This window comes from Aythya fuligula, chromosome 3, assembly GCF_009819795.1.
Source record: "Aythya fuligula isolate bAytFul2 chromosome 3, bAytFul2.pri, whole genome shotgun sequence".
In the NCBI taxonomy this organism is placed as follows: Eukaryota; Metazoa; Chordata; class Aves; order Anseriformes; family Anatidae; genus Aythya; species Aythya fuligula.
In genome coordinates this window covers 111,574,989-111,591,328 of record NC_045561.1, presented here as the reverse complement: position 1 = coordinate 111,591,328, position 16,340 = coordinate 111,574,989, and the positions used below count along the sequence as shown (strand labels likewise).

General features: G+C 46.8%; 1 protein-coding gene across 2 annotated transcripts in view; it reads right to left on the bottom strand.

Annotated features, from left to right (window-relative positions):
- Positions 1-3,957: 3,957 nt before the first annotated feature.
- Positions 3,958-16,340, bottom strand: part of KLHL29 (kelch like family member 29) — a 389,804-nt gene continuing 377,421 nt past the window's right edge. For both annotated transcript variants that reach the window (XM_032185708.1, XM_032185707.1), the window contains one exon: positions 3,958-6,279. In XM_032185708.1, coding sequence (XP_032041599.1) covers positions 6,096-6,279 — 184 coding nt within the window. In that variant the 3' untranslated portion in view covers positions 3,958-6,095. The remainder of the gene's footprint in view (positions 6,280-16,340) is intronic.

Genomic DNA, 16,340 nt, shown 5'->3' with positions numbered 1-16,340 from the left:
TGCATTTTTCTCCAGCCTTTAAGTCAATTTTGTGACTTCTCTGCAGTGGGTCAATTTTTCAACATCTCCTAAAACATTTGTTCACGGTGGAAATTGATGTGATATTCCAGCATCGGTCCCACCAGTGCCATATAGAGAGCTACAATCGCGGGCTCCTGCTCACCGATCCCCTCTTTACACATCCAAAGATCAATTTAGTCCTCTTATAGTGGGAAATTGGGCTGGGAGCTCTTCTTGCTCGATTCTTCTCCAACTTACAGCTTTCATGAGCATCCCTCGTTCCCACCTGTCTCAGTCCCATTTAGTTTTATTTAAATAAGGTTGGGTTTAGGGGTCCCAGCCAGCCAGAGGAGCCAGCTGGATACATCTGACTTGTTCTGCCCTAATTATCTTCTCTGCTAGTCTCTTTTTTTCTGCAGGTCTATGACCAGTGATTTACGTCAACGTTTTCCATTAAGAAGTTGGAAGAGGATCCCTGCAAACTAGACAAACCAAAGTGGGAAGTACTTGACCGGATTAGATATTCCTCAATTAATCTGCCTACTCTTAGCCTGCTTAATATTGGCTGTCTGAATACTGTACAGCGAGAAAGTTGATGTATTTTGTCACCTGCTGTTGAAAATCTATTACCTTATCAATCAAATGCGTAATCCTGTTGGAGAATGAAATCAGGTTTGTGTGATACAGCCCTATTTTCTCCAAAATATCGTATTTATCCTTATCTCTTTGATATGCGATCAGTTCAGTCAGATATCATCTTCCCATTTTTGCTTGGGATTGATGTCAGGTGAATGCCCTATAATTACCCAGTCCTTTCACTCGCCCTTTTGATAACTGGTGCGTTATCAGCACTCCCTCTGAAACACCCAGGTATTCCAAGTGCTATTAAAAACGAGTGTCAGCAGGGCAGAGCCTTCTGGGCTTTCTTGAGGTGGTTAAATGTAAGTCACCTCCTGAATCTGAAAACCCGTACCCATTAGGGAAAGCCTCATGTTTTCTGTAGGTAGGGTGCAGTCTGGAGATGACGTCCTAATCCCCGTAGGAAAGGTCTTTCCAAACAGAAAATGGAAACGTGAGTCATTCCCACACACTCCCCGGCACATTTCCACCCCTCATTTTCCATGGAAAGCCTGCACGAGGCATTGATGCGTTCCCATACGTAAACAGAAAGGCTGGGGATAAACTGCAGTAGGTAGAACTGAACTCGGTGTCAACGAGTAATGGAACGGCGTGTTCATTGGCCATGAAAGTAAATAACTTATTAAAAAGGAGCTCTCTTAATGGAACCAGAATGGCTACGGGAATTCCAGTGCGCCTTGAAATCCAGGCTTGCTTTGCAGAAGCTCATTATTTCTACTTGCGTGGAGGGCCGGTGTTTCTGGTGGAGCATGATGCTCATTGAACTCCTAGGGCTTAAACCATTTGGTGCAGCAGCCTTCAGGACTTCAGTCACTGAGCCTTCCTCTGGTGCTGCCCACAAGCACAAGGACCTATTACAAATCGGGGTCCCTAAGTTCCCCAAATTGTAGAGGAATCAGTTCCCTTTTATCTGTAGGAGCTATTAGTTTTTACAAACCTACATGTTTTAGCCCCTGCTTGTCATCACAATTCCTGCTTCTGTATTAATTACTTACAACTCCCCCTTTTTTTATTTGTGAGTGCTGCTCTCTGGACAGGTCGTGAAAGAGTTTGGTGTCGCTGCCAGGATGAATCTGGCTGTGTAAGATGGGGAATCTGAACTCTGAATGAAGGGAGAACATTGGTTGATAGTAACAGATGATGAAATTAAAACCAGCAGGCAGCCTTTCAAACCTTTATTGCGGAGACCCCCACTAATGAAAAATTCAGAGGCAGATTTGGCTCGATGACAGCACTGGAGCTTCCTTCTCCGAGGCAGTAACGGAGCCAAAACATTTAACTCTGCGTGTAGGGCCGGCACCGACTAAAACACAATTTATTTAGATGAAGAAAATCGGAATTTGTTTGCGTACATGAAACCCGCTAGCTAAACAGGAATCACTAAAAACTGAGGTGTGCTATCAAAAGATGGACACCAGCACCTCACTTGGTGTAGTGGGAGTCCTGTCCCGAGGCAGCCCCCTCCCCTGTTTTGAGCTACCTTGAGATGGGAAAGGAGGCATTAAGGGGCAAGCTTAAGGGTGGCAGAGCAATTTAAGGCGCTTGTTTTAGTGCAACAACTTGTGAAAATGTCCGAGTGGTGCAGGGCTGGTGTCGCTGTGGCCCGCCAGCACTTGGCTGCGTGTGCCATTTGTGGGTTCGGCCGCCGCGCGGGTGTTGTCACTTTGCTCGGCTCGTGGTGTGGAGGCGAGACGGCTCCGGGAGAGCTTCCCCCTGCGCTAGAGAAAGCTGAGTAAGGCTTTGGGAGCGGGTCCAACTTGGAGAGAAATCCTTCACGAGAGGCAGGGTGGGTGGGTAAGTACTCGGAGCGGGCTGTGGGCGTTGTGGCGCTGCTCATCACCCGCAGCAGTGCTCAGGCTCCAGCTCCTGTCCCCGCTAATCCTGGTGGCTGCTGGAAGTGGTGGCTCCCGCTCGCCTCGCTCCGTCTCGGCTGCACCCGGAGCAAGCTGAAGTGTAATGAACGTGCTAATTAGGTTGCTCCGACCGCACGCTGCCAAGCTCAGCCTTAACACCTAGCCGCAGTTAATTAAAAGATGGCGTTGCTGAGGGTTTAGCGGTGCTTGCCGCTAGATGAAATGAGGGGGGAAAGGCAGATGGGTTGTAAGTCATCAGGTGTGGGTGGTTTCCAGAAAGCAGAGACCAGCCCTGGTCGGAGACGGCTCTCCTTCCCCTGAGAGCGTGTTGAACCAGCCAACAAAAAGGGTTTTTATCACTACCGGTCTGCAGAGCCAGCCCGGCCTCCAAATCTCTTCAAGCTTTTAAGGAGAAAAATCTCTGAGCAGATCTGGGCACACGATTCGTTTGGCAAGAGCTCCCAGCCAGCTTCCCCGAGGGGAGCTAAAATAATTTCCACGTACAAGTAAAGCAAATACATGTAGCCTGTGTCTTGCTCGGCCTACCAAGCGGTATTGAGTAGTGCTGAGGAAGGTCCTTGCGTGGTGAGGGAAAGGTTGGCCACTCGCCCCACCTGGGCTGGGTTACGTGAGTGTGTAACACCGAATTGCGAGGCTTTTAGTAATCTGCACGGGCTGTTCAACCTGAGCCTGAACTAAAACGTTTAGCAACTGCAGTCAAAGTCTTAAACATGTGCGCAGATGTGCTCTGTAAGGAGCCGGGACAATTTCCATGTGTGTGAGGTTATTTCTGTTAATGTGCATAGCAGATAGTGCCCGTGAATATCCAGATGAACTGTTCCACGGCAGTGGTATTTTGAGGCTAGCTATATTTGGCTCATCTTTCTTCCACATCCAACTTTACAGTCGCCGGATGATGCCCTAATGAAACATCAAAGAAGCCCGGAATGGTTGTACTTAACCACGCATTCAAAGCCATGTCCAGTGAATCACTGAGCTCCTGCCCTGAGACAGAGCCGTTCTGACACAGGGCAAAAGCGGCTTTCATCTTTCAGACATCGCAGCTGCCGTGCGCTGCAAATCCCAACTTCCACTAAAAAGAAAAAAAAGCAAAAAGCTGTTTAGCAGCATTTTGAGATAAAGCTTCGAGTTAGTTTGCTAAATGATCTTGAGCCCTTCTGCTCTTTGCTTAATAGCAAGTTTGGGGAAATAGGGAGATGAAGAAGAAACGCTCTCGATGAATAAAATCCAAATTCACTTCTAAGGACTCTTCCGAAACGAGAGTGGGAGCACTTTGGAAACTGCTGAGCATTTAAATATTAGCAATGAATTTTGAGATTTGCAAGAGAAACTAGCTGGAATGAAAATAATTTCATCCCTGGCCGGGATGAAAGAGGCAGTAACCATTGATGCAAAGTTGTTTCTTGTTGACTCGTGACAAAAGTAACCCAATCTGGATGCTGAATCTAGATCTATAAATATATTTATTATAATATAACAAGAACTTAACAGTAAACATAAACTATATACAATACCATTACAGATAACCCTGTTTTTAATATTATTCACAGAAATAGCCAGTTTTGTTCCAGTGTGAGAAATGAAGAAATAAGCTAAATTGGAAATGTTGAATGTGTTTAGGTCTTGCTGACAGGTAGCACCTCCTTTGGAGGCAGACACACACCAACACTAAAATTAGTCCTGCCCCAGGCAGTTAGAAACTTGTGCTCCAATCGTTAGGTTCACACTTGCACCCTGTTTGACATAAATACTTTAAATGACATACTAGTATATAATTTTTGTTGTGCTTATTATTATTTTTTTTAAAGAATAAATAAAACAACTGCATAACAAAGGCTGGAACCTCACTGTCAAAATGAGAGACTTGAGTCGCCGGAGAGCTTGACTCAGCTGACTTGAGCACTTTTTTTTTTTCTTTAAATACTGCAAGATACAAATTTCATTTTATTTTATTTTATTTTATAAACGATTATTAATAAAATAAGATGATTAGCTAACATCTGCATTGATTTCCCCAAAGCTGTAGGCAGACCTCCCTCAGTATAAAAAGGCGAATGTATTTGGTATGAAATTCAACCAGATATTGACTGTAGGATCTCACCCACACCCTGTAGAGGACCTCCTGCTTGAATTACCGGCATGGTGTCTGGAGTTTGGAGTCTGCAAAGGCAAGAATGGCAACTTTTTTCCCTCTACTTGGAAAGAAATCAGGCAATCCTTAGCTTGGGGTTACTTCCTATTCGTTAACTTTAAGAATCTTTCCCCTGCCCCCTCTGTGTTTCCCACTCCATCTCCCATTTTATCCTTCCATGTATAAATTTATAAAGAATTTCCACATCACAATGCTCTCTGGATAGACAATATTTTAATATATATAAAAATATAACCCCTGTGCTGTGCATATACTTACAACTCTACATAGTAATCATTTTATGTCTCTTATACTGGGCTTAAGTCTATGCATTTTTCTACCATGGGATTTAAACTTGTGTGTTTAAAATCTGTAAATAAGGTAAGATTTCCACACCTATGGGGAAACTTAAAACAAAAACAAAAACAAAAAACCTTCTCAGACTTTACATAAAAGGAACCGATAGTGGCGTCTGTCCCAATGTAAGGAATTTTGGTTGAGAGCCAAAACGGAGTGCGTAGCTGCAGCCGGAGGCATCTGCTCCTCTGCTTGTTGAAAACGTGGGAATCCCACACTATGCTGCCACCCTGCCACCACCCCGATCCGCAGAACCGGGAGGATGCCTCCGGATTGGAAACCGTTTTTGTGTTCCAGGGATCGAGCACTGTCAGGTTTGCTCGTCAGCAGGAACCGTGAGGAAACGCTAGAAGCCCCGCTGCAAACAGATGCATGCGTGCCCACACAAGTATCGCCGGGAGCAGAAATTCATCCAGCCCAACAGACCTTTTTTTCCCCTCATATTACATGGAATTGTGTTACCAATGGCTCCTCTTCTCCCCAGCCCCCGCCTCTTCCCCCCTTCTGGGCTCTGCTCTAGAGAACTGAAATATTCATTTGATCTGATGGAAGACTGACATCAATGTAAGCCATCTGTCACACAAGATTTCTCTCAGCCATTGGTATTGAAAAGCGTGTATTTGTTAAAAACAAATGTAGGAATCAAAGTGGTAAGGACACTTTGACCTTTCAAATAGATTGATGCCTAAAGTGTAATAGTAAAACTAATCTGCACGGTTATTTTAAGAATCAAGCTTGAGCTCTAGAAGTAAAATGCAGATTATTTTTTTCCTCTCTTCCCCAGCTTAAAAAATATGTGAAATTCTATTGCACCTGGGTTGACCAAAAGCCGACGTCCAGAACAAGTGCCACTATAACATCTAGTGACACACTTGTATTATTGTTACAATATCTTACATAGCACGGAGCTCTCTGCTCCTCGTTCACCAAAAGGTGAGGATGATTTTTCTACATTCAATGTAGACACTATTCAAGACTTTAGAGCAATATGTTCACTGGCTGGCTGTCTTTGCTGCTTTTGTGATTAGTAGTAGTGTTCTCCTTGCCTGCTCTCAACAGGTACAAACAGTTCTCTGTCCAACTCCTCGGTTGTGTCAGCCGCTCTGAATGTACTTCTTGATAACTACGCAGCCATGTCGAAACACAGGGCACGGCATATTTGGTAGAAGTGTCCAGGTATTCGTTTTAGGGTCATAGGCTTCCATGTTGCCCAGGGCAGGTCCTTCGCTGCTAACAATCCCACCGGTGGCGTAAATTTTTCCGTCGAGAACCACAGCGCTGTATTTTTTAATAAAGAAAGTTTTAGTTAGTGGTCTTGCCAAACAATTCTCTTTTTATGCTTAAAAAAAAAAATCCCACGTATTTAATAATAAGGGATATACTATGAATACATTTCTTATTTATATAAAGCTATGTGGGCAATTCTTTGCCTTCTCTCTCCCTCCCCCAAATTAATCTTTTTCATGGTCCTTCAAGGTAGGTAAATGTCTGTCATTCAAATAGCAGCAACAAACAGGACAAAAACATCTCATATCTGTAGCAAAGGTACAAGGACAGGGGTCCCATAACACCATTTGCACACACACCTAAGCGATCACAGCTGCCCTTTGGGGTCCCTGCCTCCTCAGGTAGCATAAAGTAAATCCTTGCTTCAATTACCCTTCTGATAAGCAATGAATCCTACAAAAGGGTTGGGGGAATGCCCTCCCCAGGTGCTCTTTTGCTCCTTCCCCAGCCGCTCTCAGGAGGGAGGTGCTGCTGCTTTGTCCTCATTGCCCGAGGGTTTCCCCTTTGCTGGTTTGTTCCCCCTGCTGTGCTGGAAGGCAAGGGGCAGGAGTGCTGCCAAGTGGGAGAAAAGGATGCCGGGGGACACGTGTCTTGAGCAGCGCTCGGGGATGTGCACCTCTAATCCTATGTCCAAAGAAAACAAAAACCTTACTGCATGCTTAAAATGAAAGTATTCAACCTCAGAAATCTCTTGCAAATTGAGGATAACGAGGCTGGGGCTAATCCAGGGGCCAGTAAGCTGCTGGTAGTAGGGAAGGGGCAGAGGTGTTTGGAAGGTATTTGGAAGAAAAATGTCGGTCAGCTTGATCTTCAGTGCCTTGTTCTGGTGCTGACTTCCAAAAGGGCAAGAGCAGGTCCCAAAAGGCCACCAAAATTGGGCTGTGGAGAGGAAAATCTTAGACTGAAAGGAGATGTAGGGAGAGCATCTCCTGCAAGCAGCTGACATTTAAAGACCCTGTAAAGCTGGATGGGGCTGGTGGTGGTTGGTGTCTGGAGGGGGGAAATCCTTTCTAGGAACAGAGTGGGGTTTAAAAGGAAAAGGGAGAAAGATGAGAAATTAATTGCCCCAAAGAAGGTGGCCTAGATTGAAGTAGACAGAGAAGGGTAGTAAGCCTTTCGGGCTTGGTTAAAGCAAATTTATGTCTTCTGGCTGATTTTGGAGCAGTGGGAAGAAGAGGAATGAGAAGTGACAAAGGCAAAAGACACAGAGCCCTAGAAGACCCTGGATGAACTGGGACTCAAGTGGCAATTTCTGCATTTCTAAAGAACAGAAAGCTCTGATGTCCTTGCGAAGAAGCAGAGCCGTAGGTTAAAAATAAACCCACAATGACAACAGCGAGGACTCAAATAAGCCTAGTCCCTGGATACCACCAGGAAATGGGAAATAATGAGAATCTTGTCAAAATAACTGTTAATCTGAAAGGAGGAGGAGGGCGAGAGAGACTTGAAGCACTTGATTAGAGCCTATCCACAAATCAGCAGGGCTGGATGATACATAGCCCAAGGTCTTAAGGGAGTTTGCTAATGAACTTACTGAACCACTGGTAATTATTTTTGAAACGTCAGGGAGAAATTGGGAAGAACGAGGACTTGAGGAAAACAAGTGTCATCCTGAAAGATGGCTCCGAAGGAGCACGAAGCTGTCTCTGAAGGAGCCGGAGCTGGGGCCGGCGGGGCCCACACCAGGCCTCGCATCCTTCACAGGATGATCAGGATGAGCTGCCCCATAAATCAGGCACACGTGTGTTTATCGGCATGGGTTTTGTCCCAGCAGTGCTACTGGTGCCCATGTGCTGTATGGGGAGGGCTGCGTGTGGTGGTGCAGCTGTCGGGAGTTGCCTCACAAGGCCTGGTGTGGAGCAAGCGACCAGCCCGAACAGCACCTTCAGCGCAGGGGGTGTCCCTGTGTGATGATTATCAATTAAAAACTGCACCAGAGCGGGGTGTTAATAACCTCTGGGCCCCTCTGAAGGGTCTCTCAAGTTTACACGGGCTAGAAATCAGCCTCTTGGCAATGAAGTGGAGTGCTGGTATTGAAATGGCTGCAGCGAGCTGTGTTGCAACCTAAATGAAACCAGATGACTTGTTCAGGTTTAGGACTAAGATATTTATGGGGAGGAACCCAACGCTGCCTTGGAACAAGTTAATATTTAGAAGCAAGACAAGCTGGGATTTGTAGCCAGGATGCCATGGGGAGGATGCTCCAACCCCTGCTCAAATAGCCTGAGAGCAGCAGGCTGTGAACTTGGAAATGGGGCTGCAGGATAGTGTTTGCTGTTTGTACTTCACTTTGTTTTTTTAACAGCATGGCTGAAGGAGATGGCAGCTTATTTTAACTGGGGTATGGTTTGGGATGTGCTGGATGGAAGAGGTCCCGTGGCAGAGATGGACTGTGGTGCAGCTTTGCTGCCTTGGCTCTCTGCAGAAACGCTGATCAGTCCTTACCGTGCTGCCCCTCAACAAAATGAGAGGAAAAAAAAAGAATGGATGAATTTAGCAACTTTGCTGAGTTAAAGAGGAAAACCAAACACACACTGGAACAAAGAAAACAAAGAGCTGGCTGCAGAATTATTAATAAGGGGAAAATACAGGAAATGTCAACCTGGAGCCCGGGGCCATTTTCATCAGTGTTGATGAAAACTCATGCTCATGAGCAGCCTGAGCTAATTTTAATCTACTGGTAGAGACGCTGGCAGAGGTGACAGCACCAGACACCGCACAGAAGGAGACCTTTTTGGCCATGCCACTGACATATTGAGCCTGTCTCATGCTTACTGCTCATTACCCCAGGAGGCTCAGGAGGGAGCACGGGACCTGGATGGAGGAAGGAGATGGACAGAAGGAGGACTGTGTCCAGGTGCCAATGCCACCAGCCCCTGCTGGCTGGCTGTGTGCCGCCTAGCTGAGGTCTGGCCCTAGGTGCCCTGTATCTCCTTAGGCATCTACTGACAGGGCTTAAACAGGGACATGGGTGCTTTATAGGTGTTTATGTAGCATCTCAGCTGCCCCCATTTCTTCTAGTAAAGCCTCCTCTGGCATGTTCAGCAGCAGCTGCTCTAAGCCAGAGCTGCTGCCACCTTACAGCAGCCAAGCACACCCTCCTGGTGTCCTCCTCAGCCTGCATCCTGGATTTGGGGTTGCAGTGGGTGGGCTACGACCGCTCTCGTTCTCCAGCATCTGGGCTATGGCACTGACAGAAATTCCTGACCAGCAGCTGAGAAAAGCAGCTCCACGTTGTAGCCTCTCAGAATGGTGCTAATGCATCGGGGAAGAAGCAGATGCTGAATTCCACCCTCTGAAAGGCTGTATGAATTTTAAATGGTGATTAGAGTAGCTCCTGCCCTCTCCGAACACAACTGCCATAGATAAGATTGGCATAACACTTAGCTCGTGAGTCATGCCCGGGGTTAAGAAAAACAGTGAGCTCCTCCTGCTGTCAAGAAACAGGCAGTTCTGAGAGTGCAGTGGGTACTTACATGCGCAGGGGACGTGGAGATATTCAGGCATCTCCAGGGCTAAAGTGGGAGGTAGGTACTTAAGATCAATTAGGAATTTAGTCCTAGATTGCTGCTACTTTGCAATATTAGGACAATCACTGTTAATTTCTGGGACCTTAGGGAACAGGAAAATCAAGTGGGCTCGAAAACCCTAAGGAAAGCGAGTGGAAAGGCGAGCGCTCATTGCTCTCTCTTCATTACTGTGACAATATTTCTTCTCTCCCTTCCCTTCCATCCCATCGGCTGTAAAAACATCGTTACCAAGGCTGACGTACAAAGAAAGAAATAATTACAATAATTAGGATGCAAGTTTATTGCTTGGTGCCATTAATCCTGAGCGATAAAATGATTACAGGCTGTCAGAACCTGGGAAGGAGCGAAGCCTTGCACTGCACAACCTCCCCGGGGAAGACGCAGCCCCCCGGCAGCTCGGGGACAGTGACCTGCCCAGCTCCACTGCACCCCGACCCGCACCACCCAGCAGCACACCCCGGGTGAAGGTGACCGTCATCAAAACGGAGCTCGCTCTGTGCACTCCTTCCAGGAAAACGTTTCAGTGTTTTGCAGATGATTACCCTGCTTTCTGCTCCCTTGGGTGTGGGGTAGAGCCTTCACCTGTGGCCCTACAGGCAAGTCACCCGATTTACCGTGGGGTCTGTGATTGCCCAAACCACGAGCAGTGCCAGCGGGCTGCTCTGTGACTGTCCCCATGAGGCGGCCACCTCCAGGCCAGTCCTTCTGCTGACCTCCACCAAGCTGCACATCACGCTCCGAAGAAAATCCTGGTGATGCCAAGGTGTGGGAAGGGCTGGTGGGTGCCTGGCTGTCGATGTTTTGGTGTGCTTGTGTAAGCTGGACACCCTCTACATCGCTTCTCCACGGACCCACCTTCCAGTCCTTCCCCAGGTTGAGCACACAGGTGGCAGAGATGATCCCCCTCTGCCGGCTGCCCATTAAACATCTTGATGGACAAAGCGAGTCGTTGACTTTGGGTTAATTTTTCATCAATTTATTTAACCACGTGAGACCAACAACCTTCCTGCCCGCTGAACTTCTCAGCGTCTCAGCAAACCCTGCCCTAACAGTGCTTGAGCATGGAGCCTTGGCACATGGGAGCCAGCAGTCGGCTTGATGGCTACCTTCCCTTCAAGAGTGTTATGGGCCCTTTGCTTTTCACTCAACACCACCTTCTAGCAGAGGTCTCCTGGTGGGCAGTAATCTGGAAGCAGCCCGAAGCAGAGGTTGTCAAACAGAGGATGTTTGAGAGGCGAGTGCCTGGGAGCTCCTGCTCCAGCACATCTCTGCATGGCCGTGTCGGTGCCACGACAGCACCAAGCAGTGGGAGCACCAGCAAAGTTTGCTTATTATTATTCTTGTAAAATTTCCTGCTTAGTCCTAAAGATCACATCAGCCTTATCAGGAAACATGAGAAAAGAAAAGAAAAAGAAATCCTGTTTTGTAACATCTGGGGTTGTGAAAGAGATCTGAAATGGCTGAATTAGCATGTTGTTCTGATTCACAAAAAAACTAATATATTCTGGGGCTACAAACAAAGCTTCTCTCCCGCCTCACTCATGCCTGTGTGCTCATGGACTCACCAGTTTATTGGAGTTGGTCCAAAAAGGTTATTAAACATTATCAGTTCAATAGACATAAAATTTGTTTAGAAGAAACAAACAACAACAACAAAAAACCATGCCAGCACCTTGCATTTATTAGTGGGTGGGTTTCTTTCTCGCCCTAAGGCTTCAGAAGGGTTTCACAGCAAACATAACTGAAGGATGCAGGGTGCCAGCTCACCAGGGCAGCTCCTGCTTCATCCAGGGACCTTCCCATGAAACCTGCCCATGGATTTGTGAGGTGGAAGTGAGGAGAAACACCATGGTTGCCATGAGTGGTAGCAGCCAGGATGCCAAAGTGGCATCCCAGGTCGGTGGCTGTGCTGCTGGGGCTGTTTGCAGCTGGGTTGGCAGCAGGCTGCGGTGTTTGGGAAGGCTCCCGCGTGGGTGGCCACGTTGTGCTGCCAGAGGTGTCATCTTCACAATTAGATGGATAAATGAGGGTCCAGATTAGTCACGGTCAATTAGGAGGCTATCATGCCACTTCTTGGAGCAGGATGATGAGTGTGGGTGTTTTGGCCAAGTTCCAGTTACACTCTCCCATACTCCGCGAGCACTTTCTAGTGATCCCAAACCATCCTGTGGCCTTGCTACTTGTTGCTGAAAACCAGCAACGTTTTATTCCAAAGTCCGCCGCACATCAGTAATGGCTTCAGTGCTCTGCATGTATCAGTTATGCTCAAATGCACACAGAAATCCTGCATGCTGCAGAAATTATTGCCATTAGCCTGGCGCTGCAGCTCTCATCAGCTGTCTGTTCAGCACAGTCCCGGCCACACATCTCCTGCAGATATGCCGGAAGATTTTGGTTTTTCCCTTCTGGACCACCAAGGTTTCCAGCTGCAAACGCTGCGTGCTTACAGCGTGTGGCTGCTGGGGAGCTTCACCTGGGAACTGCTGTCCAGACAAGCTGGGCTCTTGCCCCTTCCAGCACCCAAAGTCATCACAAACTTTGTGGTGAGGAAATGAAGCAGCTGGGGGAGGCTGCAGCTGGTGCCGTACGTTAGCACTGCCTGGTAGTTAGGTGCAGGAGTCACCATGCTTCGCTGTTCAAGAACAAGGGCTTATTTAAAAAGAAGAGGAAAAAAAAAATCCACAAACCAACCCTGTTTTTGTTGTGCTGTTCAGTCCGAGCCTAAGTTTTATTAAAGATTTCCATTCGGCAGAACCATCTAATAAATCTTACTGGTTAACAGTCAGAGGAGGAGGAAGAAAATGCTTTCCTGGTACCTTTTGGGAATTGCTGGTACTAAATTAGCTGCTCTGGAATTATTGCTGGCACCATCACGCTGCTGCTGTACCCCGTGGAGGATCGCTGTAGCACACTTCTGTGTGCACACTGCTTGAATGCCAAGCGAGCAGGATATGGAATTTTTAATCATACGCAGAAACGCATTCTGTATTCTTTTTGCTCGTGGAAAAATAAACCCTTGCAGGGCATTGCAGGAAGGGAGAGTGCCAGCCCGCAAAGGGAGGGCTGCCCAGCGCTGCTGCCAAGCGCAGGGCCTCCAAATCTCCAAATCCCCTGCGAGCTGCCAAACCGAGACGGGGCCCGTGGCACACGAGCACCCGTTTGGCACCAGCCCTCAAAGGGCAAGCTCTAGGCCGACACAAATTTCTTACTGACTTCCATCAGGCCGGGCTTAATCTGAAAATGGGTGCTCACGCTGCTCATGTATTGAGTGCGATATGGAGAGCTGAGCCATTTATGGTTTGTTTTTCATTAAACTTAATTTAACTGGATATTAAAACAGTTCTGATGGACCTCTATGTTTCCACATGTTCTTTGCAGGGAATATCAAGTGCTTTTCCCTTCCCTGTACTCTGAGCAACCTCACTTAATGTGTGGAAGCACTGCAGATAAAACCAGAAGGGATGCGGTCAAGAATTTCCCAGCAAATTTGGTATTGAATGATTCCTGTTGAGAGGAGATCGATAGCATGCAGTTAATTTTTAAGTTGTTTACGTTGCTGCTTTTAAATCATGTATTTTGTGATCCACGCTAATGAGTGGAAGGAGGAATTTGTAGCCTCACAGGCTAAGGTCAGAAGGGACCTCTGTGCGCTGTTAATCTGAGTTTGTGTACACGCAGGCCACAGACTTTTCCCCAGGCAGTGTCTCTCTTGGAAACACATCTAATCTTCTCTTAAAAACACCGTGCTGGTGAGTTCATCTGTCCCTCGCTGGTTCGCTGTTTAATTATCCTTGCTGTCAGGGAAGTACCTCACTTCAAGGCTGAGATGCCCAACTTGACTTTCCAGCCCTTGCACCCTGCTGCACCTTGGTCTGCAGGACCAAAAGCTCATCCATTTGCTCCCACTGATCAAGTCACCTCTCAACCTTTCTTTGATAAACTCCATAAAATTCACGCCAAAGATTTTTTTTTTTCAATTCAGGGTCACTTTTGCAGCTTTCCCACGAACTTTGCTGATATTTCCACACGTTGCTGGGCTGACCTGAGTCCTCCCCTCCTGGTGCCAACGCTGTGTGCAGCTACGCTCTTTCCTCCCCATGTGTTTTCATTTCCCAGTTACAGCTCAAGCTATCGCCAATACTGCATGGACCTTTTACCCACCATGTTGCAACAAGAGCTCGTGTTTGTAGCTCCGAGTGGCCTCCTTTATGTACTCCTCCGAGGGCCTGGCTTTCTGAAGGGAGCCCTGGCAGGTGCAGCTGCAGTCGTGCTTCCTAAAGATATCGCTTAGCATTTACAACACCTCTGCTGGCTTGAGACCGCCCAACGGGGACAGGCAGATACCCGCCTCTATTGCTCGCTCTGTAATACTTTTAACCCCACCAAGCCTTACGCCACCTGCAACCTTTACCAGGGGAGATTTTCTGTTACCTGCATCGTCGGTGGAAATATTAAATAGCACTGAAGAAGAATCAATGCTCGCTAGCGATGGCCTTGCTCAATGATACCTTCTCATTAACAGCTACATTTTGAGATCTGTCAGTGAAGCAGATTTAATCTCTCTAATGTGTGCCTTGTTAATTCCATATAATACCAGCCAAATACCTGGGAGAGATCGCGCTATATTATACCATCACAGTTGTCTTTAGCAGCCAGGCGTGTTTTATTAAAAAACAAAACAACCCAACTCCTACTGCCGAAGCAAATGCAGGTTTGTTTGACAAAGACCCATTTTCCAGGAAAATGCGTCGATGGCTGTTCATTGTATTATTAGTATCCAGTTATTTGTTGAAGAAATCCCAAATTAACCGCTCTGTTATTTTGCAAAGGACCACCACCAGGCTAAATGAGACTACTTAGCCTGATGATGATACTTTGCAGAATTAATTGCTGCGCTAAGATTCTGCCTTTCACCTTTTCAAAATACGGGAAACACTTTGGCAGTGCCTTCATCCATCTGGAAGCCCCCGAACTGCAAGAGTTATTAAAAATCAACATTAGTGGTTCCAACAGCTTCTCAGCCAAGTCCCAAAGATGCCTGTGAGTAGGATGGCCAGTTTACCTGATTTGAGAACGTCATTTCTGACCTTTTTCACATCTCTCCTTGCTGCAAGCCATACCTGCTGTTGGTCCACGCACAGTATAAGATGGAACCAAACATTCTTGCTTCTTTCCAAATGCAGATGAGAAATACCCATCAGATCATTCTGTTACACTTCAGTACTCCATCAGCCACATGATTTTATAACAGATTAAAATGATAGATTTGATCCTAACAGGTTAAAAGTGCTTTTCTTTTTGCTCCTACTGGCCATCGGTACCTCAATGGTTCCCTCATCTGCTTTTAGCAGCAGCCAATTTTTAACCTATACCTGGTATTTGTTTCTGTTGAGCTTCCATTTTTTCCTATTTCCATGCCTATTGCTTTATTTAGTCTCTGTCGTGGCTTTCACATCTCTTTTTGGCCAAAATATTTTTCCTTGAACATGTCCCAGCACATTTAGAAATTTTTTAAATAGTGCCTTTATTTTTGGCATCAAATAGGATGTATTTTACTATTCCTATTTCTGGTGACTATCCCTCTGTAAATGTAGGATTCCAGCCCCCTGTGCTGATGATTGCTTTAGGCTTTGGCAAAAAAAATCATTTAAAAGTTTGAAGTTACTTTTTATTGACGGGTGTCATATTCTGCTTAAGCCAAGCCAATTTATTGGGATCACCATCACGGTGCTGAAGCAACAGCTAGGAAGTGGGACACTGTCTTTTTTTAACCTTCCTTCATCAACCAGAAGGTTTGCTCTTTGTGGGGTGCAGAACAAAGCATCCCTTAGTGTCAGAAACCTTGGGAAGTGGTTGTGTGTGATACTCTGCTAACGTCCCCTGGTTGAAACAACAAGAATTGGCTTCAGCAGCCAAGAGAGGGCGCTCCTTAAATTAATAAAAGGAAGCAAAAAAGGGAGAAAACAAGAAAAACAAACAGCAAAAAGAGAGAAATGGAATGTGCTTTCTTAAAAATATTTTTTTTTTTCCTCCACCAAAGCAAAAATTAACCACAAGCTGAAACATGGAGGCACTTTTCTGCTGTAGGACAGGTGTGAGAGGTGTCCCTTGTCTAAGGAGCAGGCCAACAGGGACTGGAGACATGGGGCTGTTGGTGGCCCTGCAGCCACCCCACTTCTCTATCCCTGCCCACAAGGCACAACCCCTCCAGCCATGGCTTTGCTCAGAGCCTCGAGACACTGCTGCTGTGGAAATAAACACCAAGCCTTTGCCAAGCCCAGCTGGGAAGGGGAGATGGGTCGTCTTGTCCCTGTGCAGGGCCCCCAGCCAGCGATGGCTTTTTGGCACGGCACAGGTAGCTCGGCCAGCCCCCAGCACGGGTAGGTGCTCCGCAAAGGGCTGGCGCTAGGTGATGCCTGAAAGCAGCCAGCCTTTCTGCTCTCCGTACCAGTAATGCAATACTTTTTAGAAGGCCTTTAAGTCCTGCCAGTACCTGTGAGGGCTGCCAAGTTTTATTTTTGT